A 17,992-nucleotide genomic window follows, 5' to 3' on the forward strand; every position below is an offset into this window, starting at 1 on the left:
TTGACTTTTGAGTAAAACCTTAATGAAATAATCAAACTCAAACTATTAAAACATATCTACTATTTTTTTCCTTCTACTTGTACTTTTTTTTTTCACAATCCACATAATTTATTCCCTCTTTAAAGTGTTTTTCCTGGGTTTTCTAAAATATTTACTTGTTCCAGTTGACGAGTTTCTTTATGTCTAGTACTTGTGTTGAAATTGCAATTAGATAGCTATCTTTTGATGAGTATGTACATAAAAAGAATCTTAAATAAATAGGTTTTTGTATAATAGAGTGTATTTTGATTGTAAATTTTTAAAAATAAAAAATGTACTTTTATGTGTAAAATAAGTATAAATATTAGTCTTGTCTTTAGGCCTATTAAGTCAAATAAGGTTAGTATTGTGAGCATTGAAAGATAAAACTGTAGTAAAGCCTGCATAAAATTTAACCAAGAAGAAAAGCCAAAGTATTGAAAAGTGAAGGAGAAAAATGCAACCAAGGAGAAAACATGTTTTTAAAAATTTCCACATCATCGAAAGAAATTTATTAGTTCCACCAATTTGAGCAGGAGCTAATTCTGAAAGTACGAAAAAGTTATTATTTACTAGCAAAAGAGATTGAATAACACAAAAAGGCACGTATATTCCTCCATGAACTTATTAACTTGTTTATTTCTTTGGACAAAAAGGAATGAAAAACCTCTAAGTTAGAAACTAAATGTGAATCAATGTCGTGTTAGCTGCTCTTTGTTTCCGAGAGGAATAGAAGAAGCTTTCATGTTAGACTGAGACGGTGGTTGTCCCCTATCAGTGCCACTGCCTTCTGCTTTTGACTCAGCTTTGTTCAGTTCATTGGGTTCCTGTGGTACAACTCGCTGCAAAAACCTTTGTATCATCTCATAACTAGTGAATGTAATAACAGCAGATGGAGTTGTTCTTAAAAGATTTGTTGCACAACCACGATAAAACCCAGCAATGCCTTCCTTTTGAAACAACTTCTTGGTACAGTCAATAACCCCTGTATATTGTATCCCGTTATTTTTGGCCTGCCCTTGCTCTTGCAGCCGAGATCGTATTACCTGCAAATTTTAAATTTTAATTATGATTTTTAATCATAAAAGTACAAAGTTGTCACTCAAAGGAATCCTCAGGTATAGAAATTTAGCGAGAGAGAGGTCATACATACCTCATGTGGATAAGTCATTACAGAGGCAAACACTTTTGAAATTGATGATGCAATGGCAACATTTCCAGGACTTAGCTTATCAACAGTTGTGTTATCTAAAATATCCGAAAGTTCATTTGATGAGCAACACGTACAAATAAAAAAACAGAAAGATACTTAGTTCAAGAACTGCTGAATGAATGAAGACTTAATTCACTAGGCATCCATCCATACCTTTTTCTGCCATGTATGACTTGATCCTTTCAAATGCTGGAAATTGAATTGCAACATGACTTATGCCAGCCAATGAAGGAATAATGCCACTGTTTCACATTAACAAAATACTCTATGTCAACTAAATACACAGAAACAGACTCAAGCTCTCACCCTTTCAGTTCACTATATCATTTTTTTCATCTATGGACTACTCAACTTGGCATCATTTATATAAACATGGGTCTGTTGACCACTGATCATTGGGAAATAATAGTGCAAATAAAAACAATTAGACACAAAAACAGTTTTGTCTTAAGATGGTTGCCATAATTTAATAGGCCCATAACATTAAACTTGAAACCAGGACAAAGAAACTGACCTATATAGGCCTCTTATGCCTTCCTCACGTGTAATCCTTGTCAGAGCAGACAGAACACTCTTGTAAGGAACAACATCGGGCCTCATTCCTTGTGTCTAATAGATATCAGGAAAAAATGAATTAATGAATGTCCAGGGTTGGCAAAAACAATATGAAAAAACCTCTAATGTTTTAACAGTAAACTTACTTGAAGTCTTGTCTTAACAACCCATAATGGATTTACAGAAATTGCTGTTGCTGCCCCAGCAGCAGCAGCAGCTGTCATATGTCCAAAAGTTGTGAGTTCCTTGCAACCATCTGATAGAGTATTTCCAACAAAGAACATCAATACAAATATAGTCCATCCATCAAATTTAAATATTAGATCTGAAGAACTATACTTCCAAAAATCACTTTTTGACAAATTTAGTATACCTGAAGCTTAATGAGAAAAACATAAATGTGTAAAAAGTACTGAGAATTGGGAAAATATATACCGCGTGAACGAAGCAGGTCTTTTAATAGCTCATAACTTGTGAAGTAAACCTACAATAAACTTAATATTATTTGAAAAAACATGAACTATGAAAAGAAAACACCATACACTTAAACTGTAAAATAAAGATAATCCATCATCTAATATAAAAAGAATACGATTAATCAATGCTCTGAAAAAGGATCCTCATGGACGAAGTAGATGCAACTGGTAAATGATTAAACACAGATTTATTTCACATATAATATGACCACACAAAGAGCACTAAATATTTTTTTATAAAACAGATGCAAGTATTTGTTTTATCTCTTGACCCAAATAGAATTGGAGATTAACATAAACACTAGATTCTATAATAAAATGACGCAAAAAAAAAAAAGTTAACACATTTTTTTACCAATACTTTATTGATGAAGACTGTAACCCAGACATCATTATGCGGCAAATAAGAATTGATTATAAAGATCATCAGTTAATATTTCAGAACAATGGAAAAACTTGTTTATAGCTAAGCCTAAAAAAAACAGAAGAGAAGACTGACATAAAGTAGATTGTATTACAAAATGAAGCAAACAATGAAATAGAAAAAACACCTGTTAAGGACACAGAATTTTGCAAACTAGTTGTAATAAATAATTATTAGCAAGTAACTTGGTGAAGACTGTATCACAGACAGATTATGAGACAAATACATTTTTTCTGAAGATTATCATCAGATATGCATGAGACCAAGCCCTGACACAATGGGAAAGTTGCGCATTGGTGATGGGTTGGTCTTAGGTTTGAATCTGGAAGCAATCTCTTTGCATATGCAGTGATAAAGCTGCATAGATGACCCTCTCTCATACCTTTGCATTGTGGGAAACCTTTTGACAATTGACCACATTAATTATTTTTATAAACATGATCCGTATAATAGTTTGTATGTATGACATGAGAACATGGGAGGTAATAATGCTTAAAGGAAGCAAAAACGGAAGCACATCCAAGGCACTGTTTCAAAAAGCCTTGAATTGCATCTTTATTTACAACAGCCATCAGTTAGAGGCAACAGGAAAAGAAACTCACTGCCCAGTTTGGAAGTAATGCCAGTATCGTCGGTGAAAGGCCACGGTACATTCCCCTGAAGCCTTCGTTCCTTACTATATTTTGCAAGCTTGTGACAATGACATTACCTAGGAGAACAACAAAAGTTAGGCTAAAACATTAATCACTTAAACAAATGCTGGACATAATTCTTTCATAGAGCTATATATCATTGACAGTTTGAATTGAACTAAGATCACCCAATTTAGACTACATGTTGATGACACAATCACAAAGACTAAACACTCAGAAGGATAAGCACTTCTAAAAAACCATCGCAAAATCTTCTCAAGGACACATTGAACCAATAAACTTATGCCAATTATCAATGATTTGAAACTTCTTAATCTTAACAAAAATTCAACCTCAACCACAGCATTGTCAGAGACCTATTAACTGCGTGTTTGGTTTTGCCTCATGCACCCATGAAATTGCGACAAATCATGAGATATGATGTAAAAGCTATAAATTCGAGCACTCTGGTAGCATAAAATGTGGAACCATACATGCAGTAAATAAAAGTTTCAAATTTCAGACCACACTAAGAGTCGCAATTGCAACATCTACATTGCACCACTGCAATAGAACACACTGGACACAATTTAAAGCCCTGCCTAAACAATCAACAAAAGACAAATACCTTTCTGCCCTTGAGGAAGGCCATGGACTTGTAGCCTAGTCTTGATCACATCCAACGGGCACACAAATGTAGCCGCTATTGTCCCTGCACAATGCAATTGTATAGTTAATCCATCAATACTGAATGTCACGCTGTAAAACAAGCCGTTCTGGAAAAGACTAGCATAGCAGTGACCAAAACAGCAACTGAGAATCAAAATTCACAAAAATTGACACAGGCCCAATAATAAAGAACCCAAAATACGAAAAGGGTCGAAGCCAAAGTTAATTACCTGCAGAGGCACCAGCAGCAGCGTGACAAATTAAAGCCCTAATGTCGAGACTACCACTACAAGTTTCGCCATTGCTACTCATATTAGAATCCCAAAACGCAATTTATCAAAGTCGAAGGGAAGTAGTTCCTTAGTTTGCAGAAGAAGGGAAGGGAATTATTTTCATGGCAGATCTTAAATTCTTGTTTCTTTATATACAATCTTCCAAGTTTCAAGTGTCGAGAGGAGAAAAAAAAAATAAAGGTGCGATTTGGGGTTAACTTGAGAGAAGGGTTTTGTATACGCGGCGAATGGGTCTAACGAAGGGGCTGAAACGTGTTCTTCGGGGAATGAAAAACTGCCAAGCAAAATCAACGGTCTCAAGAGTTGAAAGTTGAAAGAGAATGAGAATTTGTTGGGTTATTTCCACTCTTTTTCTCTCTTGTTGAATCGTTTCTTCTCCCTCTGGATCCTTGGGGGGTTGAAATTCTCGTCAATTTCTCAATTAATTCACTTTAAGTAATTCACTTTAAGTTCATAAAACTTGAAGCAGGGTTCGAAGGCCCAGCAAAAGAGAAACGGTGGAGAACCCAGGAGGGACGAGATCTTCTAATCTTCTTTATGAGAGAAAAAAAGGATCTTGATTCTTCTTGGCTCTTGGTTTTAATGGCTGTAATTGATGGGTCTTGAAGAAAGAAACCAGTTTCGTTTATGTTTCTTAAATTTGCAGAGACAGTAAAGGAAAAAAGCTTATTCCAGACGCCAACTGTGAGGAAGACATGCAAAGAAAACTCATTCTGTCAGATTTTATTTAAATGGATAACTTGCCATCGCCGCCGCAATTAATCTTTTGTAGAACCTTTATCTGTTACAGTAAAACTATTAGCGTGATTCTGTGTCGAACACAAATAAATCTACATGTGTCGATTTTGTTCCCAGGTGGCACACGTTGCAATAAAGATTGTAGTTAGCGTGCTGTAAGAAAAGATTACCCATCTAAGCACACTTTCAAAAATGTTAGATTTAGGTTATTTTGGTCATTGAGAAGCAAATTCTGGTCTTTGTTTATCATCAATGTGGCCAAAACAGCATTTTGGTTTTCTATTTCTTAAAGAAAAAAACACTTTTAAAATTAATATCTATAATATTATATAAAAGATTATATATATATATATATATATATATATATATATATATATATATATATATATATATATTATATTGATTAAAAGCTTAATGCATGATAATATTATTTATGATAGCCTGACTTACAGTTAACTAATATCTTTTGTACAAAAAAGTCTTAAAAATTTTGTGAAAACTATAAGCTCCAAATACAAATTGTTAAGGAAAAAACTCAATAGAAAAGAGTTGGGAAGAAAAAGATAGCCAAACATGAACAACCTTGAAATTCTAAATCTAGACATAATAAAACATGGTTTCGAAAATCTAGAAGACAGTTTCAGGAAGAAAAACCATAAACCAAACCACCAGACTAAAGTCTAAAAATAGTATCTGTTACAATCGTAGAAAATCAGGTCACACAGGTAAATGCTGTATATTCAAAAAGGAAATCAATAACCTTAATATAGAACAAGAACTATAGGGAAAATCAACAGCCTTCTAGTAGAAACCTCGGAAGAGGAATTTAATCCAAAATCCTCTAAAGAAAATCTTAATGAAATACAAAAAAGATTAACAAGAATCATCCTATGGCAACATTCCAACGGTGAATGTTTTAACAAAAAATGCAAGATCATCTCTTATTTGAAGCAATCAAACCTTAGAACAAGTTCTTAGGAACAATATAGTAATCACCAACAAGTACGATCTTAAGCCGTTTCTCAAAAGGCTAGAAAAATCTACTATCAAATTTGTTACCATCCAAGATTTCCAGATGAAAATCCACAATCTCAAAAAAGAAATCAAAGAACAACAAGCAGTCTATAACTATTTATTATCCAATTTAGAAGAATCTTATGACTATGAAGAACCTCCTATAAAAGATCTAGAACAAAACCTAGATATGAATGACTAAGTCTTATAAATCATTTAACTCATACATAATTTTTTTATAAAAATAAGTAGAAGACTTATCTTAAAAATTATCACTAAGAAAACGTATTAAAAATTTTCTTTGTATCTTGATTCTTTCTTCAAATAGTATTTTATTTAAAGGCTTCTCAAAAGATATAGGAGACTTGAGTTTTTGCTTTTAATTTTAATTTTGTGTCTTCCTTATTTTGTCGTGTGAAGCAGCAATTTGGTTAAAGTTAACTTGTCAAAACATGCGTGTTTTTTTGATACTTTGATAGAAGTAGGTTATATTATTTGTCTTGCATGACTTTTGATGGAGAAAACATTTTGTGAATGTCTTCTTTGTCTTTAACGTCCACTTCTGTTATATTTCAAATAGAGCAGTTGGATGTGTGCAGTAGGTGATCTTCACAAAATAGAGTAAATATGCATGCAGATATGTCTTTTCTTTTATAACTTTTATTTTTTTTAACGTTGAGTATTTAATGACATTTAAGGCTTTTTCAGAAAAAAAGTGTTTTTCACGTTTTCTACTGTTTAGGTAGTATTTTATCATTTAAGCTTTTCTCTTAAGATACCAATTATTGATTAAGAACTTCATTGTTGGAGGAAGTACGAGATTTAGCTCATAGTATCGTCTAGACTGTCGTAAACACTTTAATATTCTACTTCCTTCAGCTAGAGAGTTTAGCAAGTTTGTCCTCTACAAGTTTTTGGAATATTGATTGAGAGTTTTAAAGGGCTTTTATCAAAAACATTGTCGAGACACTTTTACGTTCTTATGAGAGTTTGATTGCTTACCGTTTGCAACAGTATATCTTTCGCTTTTAGCACAACTCTCATAAATGCTTTAACTTTTGGAATTGTTTAGTATAGCGTCTCATTTAGGCCTAAATGTTTTTCTAAGGCTTTCCCATGTTATTAGGTATTTAGAAATTTTAAGCTTAACATTTGAGTTTTTGTTATCCTAATATACAATGTTCAAGAAATCAAGGAATCATGAAAAAGAAGAATAAAATTCCCTAAATTAGTGTACTGGGACTACCGGACAGATAGGACGGTCGGTCACCTAAAAAAAGGATGACTGAGCGGTCAGGAGCGGACAACCCAGAAAGACCAAGGTAAGGTGGATTTAATCAGAATAAATACGGTTTAAGGCTATTGGGTCGTGATTGGGCCCTAATTTGGACCACACTAATACTAAGCCCATAACCAACACTATAAATAGAAGTCAAGGACACAAGGTAAGTAGGTTCGTTGATTGCACATTTAATACTGAGTTCTGATTACCAAACGGACTTGAAAACTGACTTAAGCATCGGAGTGCCTTTAGCAGGTACCCTCCCAAACGGACTTAGACGAAGGAGAAGCGGACTCAGACGAACGACAAACAGTAGAAATTGTGAAGGAGATTGGTAACTCGAACTCACACCGGAACAATTAGCAAATAAAAAAGTAACTTCAATCAAGAAGTGAATTAAAGATGATATAGAATCTACACAAGATAAATTCTCTAAGTCTTCAGTGTTTAGGTTTGTATATATATATTTAAAGCACTCATGTAAACAAATATTATTATAACTTAACAAGCATCATCATTTAATAACATTCAAGATCAAGGAAACTTCATATTAATTGTAATGAGGAACCCATAAAAGTATAAAAGTCAATCAATTTAGGATTAGAATCTTAAAACCCAACGAAAATACAGGAGAAATGGGGAAAATTCACAAATAAGTACAAGTAATGTAAAACTTTAATATTACAATTGAACTCTTTTATTTTTATTTTTCCGCTTCAACACTTTTTAGTCTTTTGCTTCTTGAGCAAATATATTTATTTCTATTTCTCTTTTGTCTCTAGGAGTTACTTAAAAAGATCCAAATAAAAATAAAATAGTTTATCTTTTCAAAGTACAAACTACCCAATTGAACTCTGATTTGTCAGCACCACATGTATACCATTTAAATAGCTAGGTCACCATTGCTATCACCACATATATATAGCATTTAAGAGATAGTAGATAACTGTCACATTTCCAGTGAAAACGTTCACAAATACTGTATGACCCGATTAGAAATTTTGCACACTGCTACTTATTAATTCTGCATTGGTATTCATAAAATTCATGCAATGTAATAACTGCGCAGAGGCTCAATCATCCTGTGTGCAACTCTGGTGAGGGACCAATCACTAGAATTAATGGCTCCGGTTAAAACCTGTACTAGGGTACCCCGGACGGTGGGAACCAACGGCATCCGCGCAACAATAAAACTGAACGATTGTGACGAACAGGCTGCCAATCGAACACGGTTAAGGTAAGACGGATTAAGGATTATTAGACTATGATTAAACCTTGATTAAGGCTTTAATAATCCAAGACTCATAATCAAAGTTATAAATACAGGTCAAATAGATAGACAGATTCATTAATTGCACATTTATTACTGTATTCAGATTACTGTATAGATAAATATTAACTTTGACATAAGAGAACTTTTGAGAGAACCTTTGACAAGTATTCTTTTGGACGAGACTTGGACTGAAGAAGAGACGGATAAAAGAAGAAATGACCAGTCTTAAGAGACTTGGACTGAAAGGAGGAGACAAACAGAGAAGGAACTGATCAACTATAGAATAAAATTGTGTAGAAATTAAGTGACTTCTACTAGAACAGAACCAATATTTTTTTTTCAATCAAACACAACAATTAAAATCATGTAGTCTATGTTTGTATAAGATGAAATATAGTTTATTAGAAAGTAAGAGAGAGAAGAAAAAGGAGGAATTTGGTCGTGAAGGATCGTAAAAGAAAAAAAGAACTTAAAATTACGAGTAGATCTGATGTAAATATTTTTTTTTTTAAAGATGAATGACAAATTATATAACCTTTTTTCTTTTGTAATATATCATATAAATAATTTTATTTAATGTATAATTAACTATGATGCCGCAAATATATAATACCTTACGGTGAAAAATAACATTAAGTAATTATGTTTTATTACATAATGTGTTTTTTTTACGTGGTAGGATAATAGATTGTGAATTATATTATGTTCGGGAAATGATGAATAGAGATGTCTATTTAGTCACTTTGTCTTGTTCATTTCAAGGGATTTGGGAGAGAGTAATTGAGTGGATTTGAGATGATTTGAAGATAACTTTTTTTTTTTGTTGTTTATTTGAATGGATTTGGAAATAAGTGAAAGTGAATTTGAAAGTAAATTTTTTTAATGTGTCACATAAATTAAATCATACACTAATTCTCACAAATTTTACTTTCAGAGAAGTTTGTAGACAAAAAAACTCTTCATTGAAAAAGTTCATGATGAGTAGAGATGTTTATTTGACTTACGTATAGGGTTTAGGATTTGGAAGTGACTTATATGGGTTAAGACGAAGAAGTTTCTAGGACAAAAAAACTCTTTATTAGAAAAATCTATAAAACCAAAATATCTACAAAATTTCTATGGATCAGAATTAATTTGAGTTTATTTTTTTAATATGAAAAAATATTAATTTTTTAAAACATATAATTGGACATAAAAGAAATCAAAACAGTAAAAAAATCAAAAATTTCAACTCGAACCAACCTTTGACACTAACCCGTTCGGGATAGAGTGTCTCGACCTTCTACTCAAGTCTAGTTGTTATAATGTTATCGTTGACGCGATCAAATCAATACTATTAAACTATAGCAACTTTAGTATTGCTAAGATGATAACCAACAAAATAGAAAAGATAAATTCAATCCTAAGTCGTTCATCTTCAAATCGAGCTCAATCAAACTGGAGGTTACATACAGAAGGTATCTTGATGGTAAAGTTAGTAATCATTCGATAGTCACAACAATTAATGTGTATTAAATACAATCACTTACCTCTTTATCCCAAACTTGTATTTATAGTTTTCGAAATGAACTTTGGATTAACACGAGGTAATCACAGTCCAATTGTTAGTAACCATGCTTTGTTCTAAATTAATTAATGCTAGTCATAATTTCATGGTAATTTGACCGATGAGCTTCTCACATAACTACCGTACAATTCATCACTTGAACATAAGAATCATATGGTACAATAAAAAAAATCAATATGATATTTTCTAGAAAAATAAATACTACAAATATGATTTAAGCTAATGTATATCATCTCTAATAAATAACTAGATGAATGGTAATATTAAACAAAATTGTTTAATGTTAACAAAATTATACGACTAAGAATCTAAATTGTATATGTGTATACTACACGAGGAAGATTAATTTAAACCATAACATTAACTCTGAAAAATAATAAAACTAAAAAAGTAAAGCAGTTGGGAATTATTTAAAATTATTCAAAAAAATCCACATTACTTTGATGAATTTACTATTAATTAATATAAAAATTAGCTTACATGGAATCATAGACGAAATCAAAATAGAAGTTTCTGAAAATTTTCGAAACAAAAGAAAAATACCCAAATATAATAGTAATAGTTTTAGAAAAATTTGAAAAACAATAGTAAATATCCGATGATGTTTTAATTTACAATATTCCTCGGCATCATTGACTTGCACTTGCTTCAGGGATCGAGAGTGACCCAGACAGCGATTCCAACCCTTCATCACACGGCAACATGTGGACCCTACGCAACTCCTCAATCATCTTCACCACGTGGCTCATCCTGAGCCGTTGATGAGGCTCGGTCTGAGTGCACTGGATAGCTATCTGTAGCAGCGCCACCATCTCCTCCTCAATGTCCTTATAGCTCATCAGTTCTAAATCGAATACCTCGGCCGTCCACTCCTCTCTCCCAACCGACCGGACCCACCTCGGGAGATCCGCCACGGTGGAGGGGCACTTCCCAGTCAGCATCTCTATCAATAGGACGCCAAAGGAGTACACGTCAGACATCTGTGTCTGCTTGCGACCGTCTGATACCTCTGGCGCGCGGTAGCCGTTGGATCTTAGAACGGAGGCGCCAGCGAAGATGGAGAGACCAAAGTCCGCGACGCGCGCGTTGCCCGCCACGTCGATAAGAACGTTGGTGGCTTTGATGTTTCCATGGGTGAGTTTATGTTTGTGAATGAATGCCACGCCTCGTGCCGCACCAGCTGCGATCTTCAGCCTCGTTGTCCAGTCCAGTGGGGTCCGCCCTGGTCCTCGATTACCTGTCGGATGACACTTATTTTTCTTATTTACTCTTTTACCCTTCTTAATCCATGTAAATTTTTTATTATTTTTCTATTACTAACTAATTAAATTATTTTATATCTTTTAAATTATTACAAGAGATGTCATTTTTTATTTATTTTAATTCCTGTAAAATAATTTTCTTCAAACTGTTGTATTTTAATATTTAGTAAATTTGATTGTTTAATTAATAGAGAAAGAAGTCGGATAAATATAACAAATATCATTCATTTCTAATGTAAAGACTTTTCATATTAATTATAAGGTTTGATTTTAATTTTAGATTTTAATTTAAATTTTATTTAATCAATTTACTAATTTTAAGATCAAGTTAATTTTTAATCTAATTTTAACCTCCCTTTTTACACACAATCTACATATATTTATAAAAAAAAATAATCAATTAAACTATCATATTATCTAATGTTTAAATCTTAGTTAGACTTGTTATCTTCAAATTTTGACTATGATTTAATTTCTAAGATGTTGTTCAATTCATGGTGTCACCTCAATTGATTAGGTATAAAATGAGAGTGTTTATCAGTTTTAGATGAAAGGGAATGAAGTAAAGGCTAAAATTTATTAATTTAAATTTAGAAGGATTAATTAATAAGTAAATTTAAAAAAAAAATGAAAAACATACATAACCTAAAGGTAATCGATAGAAGAAAATGGCATTAAGTATCTTAATAATGTGGCTTTTCAAGTTTAATATGGTATATTATCATACCATAAAGCATGGGCATCTCACTTTTGTATAAGGGTTCAAATGTTTATGATTGGCCTACTTTGTTTTCTTTAGTTACATTTTCTGCTTTGGGTGGCTAAAGATAAAAGTAAAAGAGCAAAGGTTGTTTAAGAAAAGAACAAAAAGCAAAGAAGAAAATAGATGAAGTGTTGTCTGTTCTTTTCCAAACTTTTATAAGGAAAGAATCTATCACAGAAATGTAGTCTGTTCTTGTAAGCTTGTATATTTAAAAATCACATACTATCACACGTAAACTATTGTAAAATAGTTGTAAAAAAAATTATTAAAAAACATTTTCTTTTTTTCTTCTTATATTTTAAATAATATTAAGGAATTTTTTAAAATAATGTGTTTTGAAAATTTAAACGAATAATACCATAAAAAATTAGTAGAAAATGGAGAGATGAAAAGAAAGGGAAGGAAGAAGGGCATGTTGATGTTTTGATGCATGATCAATGTGGGTCCCTACCATAAAAACAAAAACATAAATAGTTTGATTTGGGTACCCTACATGCATGGCTGTCTTATTCATTACACCATCATGGATGAATAATTTGGGTGCCAGACATTTTAACCTTACACACTATTTTCTTTATGTTTAATCTTTCCTTGGACAAAAATTTGGAAATTAGATTGAAGAGTAGAAAGGATAAAATATAAAATAAAAAATATTATAAATTGAAAATTTTAAAAAATTACTAAGAAAATCTCAGACAGTAGTTTAATAACTAGATTTTCTTTGATAGCACTAAGGAATGTTTCAACAATTATTTTTATAAAAAAATTATAAGGGAAAGAAAAAAGTTAAAATAAAGTGAAATATAAATGAATATATATATATATATATATATATATATATATATATATATATATATATATATATATATATATATAATTGGTTTTAATTTTCAGCAAATTTATTTTATTATTTATTTTGATTTTTCCATTCTATATGCTTTTGTGAAAAAAAGTTATAAAAAAAGTTATATATCCTTTTGTTTTAATACATTAAATATTGTTTCTATTATTTTAAAAAAAAATTATATCGTAATATTCATAATCATGATAGTGAATTGATTCTATATCTAATAGAATAAACAGTGACACGTAATTGTCACATACCATTATTTGTTAATATTGGAAAAGGTTACATAAATTTCAAAAATTGAGGGATGAAATCGAACTTTTTATTAATTTAAAAAATAAATTATACAATTAAATAAAAAATTAATAAAAAAGGATAATTTTATTTCATAACTTAGGTTAAGTAAAGTAGAAAATCACAGCAATTAGAGTCTACAAATGTATAAAGAAGACTAGAGAAAATAAGTATATATATTGTTTGAGTTTTAGTTTGGAGACAGAGATGGATAATTTATATTCTTCTTAAATTAAATATAAGGAAAAAAGAAGAAGATCTAATTGATTTAGCTATATGTAAAATTGGAGTTTTTTAAAATCTTATTTGATGTTATTATTTAAAAAAATACTCTTATCTTTAAATTTAAATATATAATTTTCATCCTAATTTCGATAATAATAAGAGTAAAAAGGCATATTAATTACCGTGGAGAAGGAATGAGAAGCTAGCGTTGCACATGTAATCAGAGACGAGGAATTTGTCGTGTTTGGTGAAACAGTAAGCCCTCAAACTCACAACGTTTGGGTGTCTCAAACTTCCAAGCAGTTCCATTCGTTGATGGAACTCCTTCTTCCCTCCAACACTAACCTCCTTCAGCCTCTTCACCGCCACCACAGTTCCGTCGTCAAGCACTGCTTTATAGGCACTCCCCAACGCACCCTTTCCCAACAACTCCGCCGACGAACGCAACAGCTCCTCTAACTCAAACCTCCTCACCCCTTCCAAAAACACCATTCCACCACCCTTATACTCATCCACCGTCTTCATACTCCTCCTCTCTTTTTCCTCTTTTCTCAACTGTGCAGCAGCAGAGTAGTTCCTCCAGAAATAGCAATAAAGAAGCAGCGACACCAAAGCCAGCACCAGCACGTCCCCCACCACAATACCCACCAAGACCAACACCCCCATTATTCTCTCCCGCCCCCGGGGTTTGGAAAAAACAGTGTCGTTTCGCGGCTTCAATGGGGAAGCCAGGGCCGGGATGATTGCCTCGCCTTTGGCTATGCATTCTTGCAAGGGAGCTCCGCAGAGGGAGGGGTTGTGAGAAAACGCGGATCCAGGGAAACCCGAGAGAGATTCGGGTATTTGACCCGTTAGGAGGTTGTTTGAGACGTTAAAGTCTTGAAGACGAGAGATGTTGATGTTGCTGGGAATGCGGCCCCGGAAACGGTTGGAGTCGAGGCGGAGGGTGAGGAGGTGGGTCCAGCGGCTGAAAGTGTCGGGGATTTCGCCGGAGAGACTGTTGTGTGAGAGATCAAGGCGGTAGAGAGAGGTGAGCGTGGCGGGGAAGGGACCGGAGAAGTTGTTGTGGGAGAGGAAGAGAAGGCGGAGGGCGGTGAGGTTGGCGAGAGAGGTGATGGGGCCGTTGAAACGGTTGCGTTTTAGGCTGAGGATGCGAAGTTGGGTGAGAGAAGTCAGAGGGTGGATGGAGCCTGTGAGGTTTAGGTCTTGAAGGACGAGGCGAGAGACACGGTTACGGAGACAAGAGACACCGTACCAAGTGCAGGGGTCTGAGGTTTTGGAGTTCCACTGGGAGAGTGTGTCGGAAGGGTCGGAAGCGGCTTTGAACGACATTAGAGGGTGGAAGTCGGGGTTGACGGAGTGAGTGAGGAGAGAGAGGTAAAGCAACATGAAGATAGCTGTGAGAAGGAAGAGGAAAGGGGAAGGGAGTGACGCTGATGCCATTGCCATCATTTGGTGCTGCCACTCATCAAACCGCAGCGGTTGCTTTAGTATTAGTGCCAGCAGAAATGGAAAATAAAGAAAAAAAAATGTCGACAACTACTTTTTCTTTTTTAAATTAAATTATTTAATAAATAAATAAATAAAATCATTGTAATTTGTTCTTATAAAAATGTAATGATAATTTAGTTACAGAACAATGAATGTATATTAACTTATCATCTACGGAAAAGAAAATGCGGGTTATTCTACTTCCATATTTTATGAAAGCAAAAAATGATATTTTAACACCATATTTTGACACCATTTTGACATTAGCCAGGTGTCAAAATGTGGTTGGGTGATGTGAAATTAAAAAAAAAACAAACTGATGAGTGGAAGATGCAAGGGCATATTTGAAAAGAAAAAACCAAAATTTGATTTCACGGTTTGTTTTCATTTGTGAGAGACATTCTCTGTTTCCTTAAGCTCTCTTTCGTTCTCTTGGAAGCCAGTGCTCTCTCTTTCGTTTTCTTGGCGATTCTCCGTTGAACTCACTCATTGCGCTCTCTCTCACTTCAAAGCATCGTTGTCCGGCAAAGTGGTAAAGCCCTTTCTCTCTCACGCTCATCCCTGTGTTGTGACGCATTAATGAGCAGCGGAGCAGGACAAGTAGTCTGTGTTACCGACGCTTCCGGTTATATCGCTTCTTGGCTCGTTAAGCTTCTTCTCGAACGCGGTTACACCGTTAAGGCCACTGTTCGCGACCCAAGTATGTGTCTTTATTGTTCTGTTTTCGTCAGTGATTATTTGTAGTGATGGTGTTGCATTACTATTTCGAAAACTAAAATTGGATCTGCTAGGGTCATGATTATTGGTTTTATTAGTAATCTAGGGTTTAGTTTTGTTCATCTTTTTGTTCTGGAATACTTTTCATCAGAAAGATTATGAAATACATATCTGTCTTCTTCTCTTTTCTTCTCTCGTTTGCCATATTCAGTATAATGTGTGATGTGCAGATGATCCCAGAAAGGTGGATCACTTGCTTAACCTTGATGGTGCGAAAGAAAGATTGCATCTCTTCAAGGCGAATCTTCTAGAAGAAGGTTCCTTTGACTTTGTCGTTCAAGGTTGTCACATTGTCTTTCACATTGCTTCTTCCTTTTTTAACAATCCCAATGATCCGCAGGTTTGTTTCGATTGCAGTTGGATTTGTTCATTCTTCTTTTATCCATGGCTGTATAATAATTTGTTTTTACTTTATATGTTTCAGACTAAGTTATTGGATCCAACTGTGTAGGGGACTCTGAATGTTCTGAGATCGTGTGTTTATAACACCATTGATGGAAAACTCAACATAGTATTTCACAAGGACACAATCAATAACTTTCAGTTGAGAATGTCTTCTATTCTTTGCTTTCGAAAGCATCTAACACCACAAAAAAGCTTTTCACAATATGGCTAATGTTTTACCTATTAAGTTTGATGTTATAGCCAATGGTTTAAAATCTAAAATAGAGGTGGATAACGACAACTCAAAAATCTTGTAGGGAAAGTAGTAGGTTTCTCAAACAAAGCATACAAGTAAACACCAACAATTATTTAGCTTCATCCCATTTGCAGACTAGATTTTGCTTCATATGATTAATTAGGTTTGTTGTAATTTTGATATTATGCACTCATTTTTGACTTATTGTCATGTGTAGCTACACTACACTACTAAACAATTTAATCTGCTTGTCTCGTTATGTTCATATAATAGTTGTTATTTTATATGCATTACACAAAAAGTACTGCACTGTAATACATACATTCATTCAAATATCAACAAAGTGTTATAATATGTCATGCATATTATGTTACCTTGTTCTTCTCACTTTTTTGCTATTTCCTATTTATGTTTTAGTTATGGTATGTCCTTTCAAAGACTTTGACCGAAGATGTTGCCTGGAAATTTGTAAAAGAAAATAGTATTGACATGGTTTCAACGAACCCGACATTGGTTATTAGACCTCTCTTGCAACCAGAGCTTACACTAGTGCCACTATGGTTTTAAATTTAGTTAATGGTAATTACTGTTTACATTGTGCTCTAAAATTTCTATTGTTTTATTTGGCTGCAGCTTGATTACACAATGTAGTTTTTTGGAACTCAAACCTCGTATGAATCAATTAAAATGAAAAGGAAATATAAAATAATGAAAGAGCAACTAAAATGGAACAAGAGAAGGAGGGTTAATGATATTTTATGATTTTTCAACTCACTATATGTTATGCTATTTTGCTGTACTATTCTTAGACAATTGAAAAAACGGTTCCATCTCCTTGATACAGGTGCGGAAACATTTAAAAATGATTGTTTTAGATGGGTGGACGTGAGAGATGTTGCAATTGCCCCATATTCTAGCATATGAGAATGCTTCAGCTAATGGAAGATATTTAGTAGTTGAAAGAGTGGTACACTACTCAGACGTTGTGAAGATTTTACGAGATTTATACCCAACATTGCAACTTCCAGAAAAGTGAGTATATATATTTTGATATTATCATCAAAATAGTGTACATTTATATATAAAAGGTGAATTTGATTTGGGATCTAATTTTGTTTTTGCATTAGTTCTTAGAATAAAAAAAGACTGATTAATGTATTAAGTTTTTAATTGGACAATTATAGAACAGGACAATGTAATTATACCTATTTCGTTCAATATATAAAAGGTGCACGATTGGTCCCATGAAGTTTTGTAATTTATAATTTTGCAATTTTATAGGCTATGTTAATGAAGTGGTTTACATTATGAATTTGTGCAAGGGTGTTAGAGATAGGAAACGGATTGACAAATTTGTGGTATGATAGCACATTGTATGTTTTTGAATAATTTTGTTTATTTGATGTGATGATGTTTTTTTAACTGGTTAATGAACTTCTTTGGTAGGGTGAAAATATGACCAAATTCTTTTGCATGTTGTACGATAGACCCAAAGGGAGTATTGGTCCTTTGTCTGTTCAACAATCAAATATCTCATCC

At 33.2% G+C, this 17,992-nt stretch overlaps 2 protein-coding genes and 1 pseudogene across 2 annotated transcripts; 1 reads left to right on the forward strand and 2 right to left on the reverse strand.

Annotated features, from left to right (window-relative positions):
- Positions 1-497: 497 nt before the first annotated feature.
- Positions 498-5,066, reverse strand: LOC106776992 (nicotinamide adenine dinucleotide transporter 2, mitochondrial). The gene is made up of 9 exons (XM_014664482.2): positions 4,218-5,066; positions 3,947-4,030; positions 3,289-3,395; positions 2,222-2,270; positions 1,933-2,042; positions 1,746-1,840; positions 1,385-1,473; positions 1,172-1,266; positions 498-1,064 (listed from the first exon to the last, which is right to left on the reverse strand). The coding sequence occupies exons 1-9, from the start codon at positions 4,297-4,299 to the stop codon at positions 711-713; spliced, it is 1,065 nt and encodes a 354-aa protein (XP_014519968.1). The 5' UTR covers positions 4,300-5,066; the 3' UTR covers positions 498-710.
- A 5,638-nt stretch (positions 5,067-10,704) lies between these two features.
- On the reverse strand, positions 10,705-15,061 carry LOC106776421 (probable leucine-rich repeat receptor-like protein kinase At1g68400). The gene is made up of 2 exons (XM_014663875.2): positions 13,728-15,061; positions 10,705-11,391 (listed from the first exon to the last, which is right to left on the reverse strand). The coding sequence occupies exons 1-2, from the start codon at positions 14,995-14,997 to the stop codon at positions 10,784-10,786; spliced, it is 1,878 nt and encodes a 625-aa protein (XP_014519361.1). The 5' UTR covers positions 14,998-15,061; the 3' UTR covers positions 10,705-10,783.
- A 338-nt stretch (positions 15,062-15,399) lies between these two features.
- LOC106776858 lies at positions 15,400-17,489 on the forward strand (annotated as a pseudogene).
- The last annotated feature ends 503 nt before the right edge of the window (positions 17,490-17,992 follow it).

Source organism: Vigna radiata, chromosome 11 (assembly GCF_000741045.1).
Source record: "Vigna radiata var. radiata cultivar VC1973A chromosome 11, Vradiata_ver6, whole genome shotgun sequence".
Taxonomy (NCBI): Eukaryota; Viridiplantae; Streptophyta; class Magnoliopsida; order Fabales; family Fabaceae; genus Vigna; species Vigna radiata.

What these genes read in the sequence shown, in the direction of transcription:
- LOC106776421 (XM_014663875.2), bottom strand. Translation starts at nt 14,997, where the DNA reads ATGATGGCAATGGCATCAGCGTCACTCCCTTCCCCTTTCCTCTTCCTT. An exon ending in CTTCTCATTCCTTCTCCACG is followed by an intron (nt 11,392 to 13,727) that starts GTAATTAATATG and finishes GTCATCCGACAG; the next exon opens with GTAATCGAGGACCAGGGCGG.
- LOC106776992 (XM_014664482.2), bottom strand. Translation starts at nt 4,299, where the DNA reads ATGAGTAGCAATGGCGAAACTTGTAGTGGTAGTCTCGACATTAGGGCT. An exon ending in TGCTGCTGGTGCCTCTGCAG is followed by an intron (nt 4,031 to 4,217) that starts GTAATTAACTTT and finishes TGCATTGTGCAG; the next exon opens with GGACAATAGCGGCTACATTT. An exon ending in GTCATACATGGCAGAAAAAG is followed by an intron (nt 1,267 to 1,384) that starts GTATGGATGGAT and finishes CGGATATTTTAG; the next exon opens with ATAACACAACTGTTGATAAG.